General features: G+C 37.9%; 1 protein-coding gene across 1 annotated transcript in view; it reads right to left on the bottom strand.

Annotated features, from left to right (window-relative positions):
* The window catches only part of LOC106875763 (villin-1), a 158,675-nt gene that overhangs the window by 36,544 nt on the left and 121,113 nt on the right, over positions 1 to 1,018 (bottom strand). The window contains exon 15 of the mRNA XM_014924026.1: positions 411 to 521. Coding sequence (XP_014779512.1) covers positions 411 to 521 — 111 coding nt within the window. The remainder of the gene's footprint in view (positions 1 to 410; positions 522 to 1,018) is intronic.

Raw genomic sequence — 1,018 nt, 5'->3', positions numbered from 1 at the left:
TATATATATATATATATATATATATATATATATGTTGTCCAATTTAAGGCGGCGAGCTACCAGAATCGCTAGCACACCGGGCAAAATGCTTAGCAGCATTTGGTCCGTCTTTATGTTCGGAGTTCAAATTCAGGTGTGGTCGGCTTTGCCTTGCATCCTTTCGGGGTCGATAAAATAAGTACCAGTTGAACACTTGGATCGATGTAATCGACACATCCCCTCCCCTAAAATTGATATCTTTGTGCCAAAATTTGAAAGTAATATATGTCCCACATCTGGATGTCAAGTTAAAAACACTCTCTAGTCATAAGCGGAGTCAGAAACATGAGGAACACTTGATGGACATAATCTTTAACCAGCGACGCTATGGTTTATACATGAGAATATAAATAAATAAATAAATTACATACCTGAACTGCTTTCGTGTTATAGTCCGATGTCCCACGTACATGGAGCATGTAATGACGTCCAGGGCCAGAAGCCAACAAACTGCTTTTCTTTTCCCAGTTTTCGTGGCTTCCCTTGAAAAGTTGAAAAGGAAATTATGGATGAAGTCTCATCAAAATGAATTGGACATTCGAATATGGTAATTACAGGATAACAATTTCAGAAGACATGCTTCATTATTTCATTTGAGAAATCAAACGTAAAATTATTTTATTTCTTTATATATATACTAGTAGAAATACCCGGCATTGCCCGGGTTAAAGAGAATAATGAAATCTAAAAACGCCGTCTAGACTACGCAACCCTCGACTGTTAGTAGCTACGATACCATATTTCTACATTAATAACTCTCCAATCCATGCCAGCATGGAACATAGACATTAAGTGGAATGCCAGTCTCTCATCTGGGAAGGCCTTGAAATCAATGTTACCAACTGGGGACTATGTGTGACGCAGTGATAATAAAAAGACTCAAAGGAGGTCTGCAACGAAATAATTTTACTCAACACTTTGCAAGTGAATCAGTGGAGGCAAAGATGCGTCTCATTTACTTGACAATTTATGCACCACA

This window comes from Octopus bimaculoides, chromosome 2 (assembly GCF_001194135.2).
Source record: "Octopus bimaculoides isolate UCB-OBI-ISO-001 chromosome 2, ASM119413v2, whole genome shotgun sequence".
Lineage (NCBI taxonomy): Eukaryota > Metazoa > Mollusca > Cephalopoda > Octopoda > Octopodidae > Octopus > Octopus bimaculoides.
Note: the sequence above shows the minus strand (reverse complement) of the source record. Positions and strands in the feature narration are given on the sequence as shown.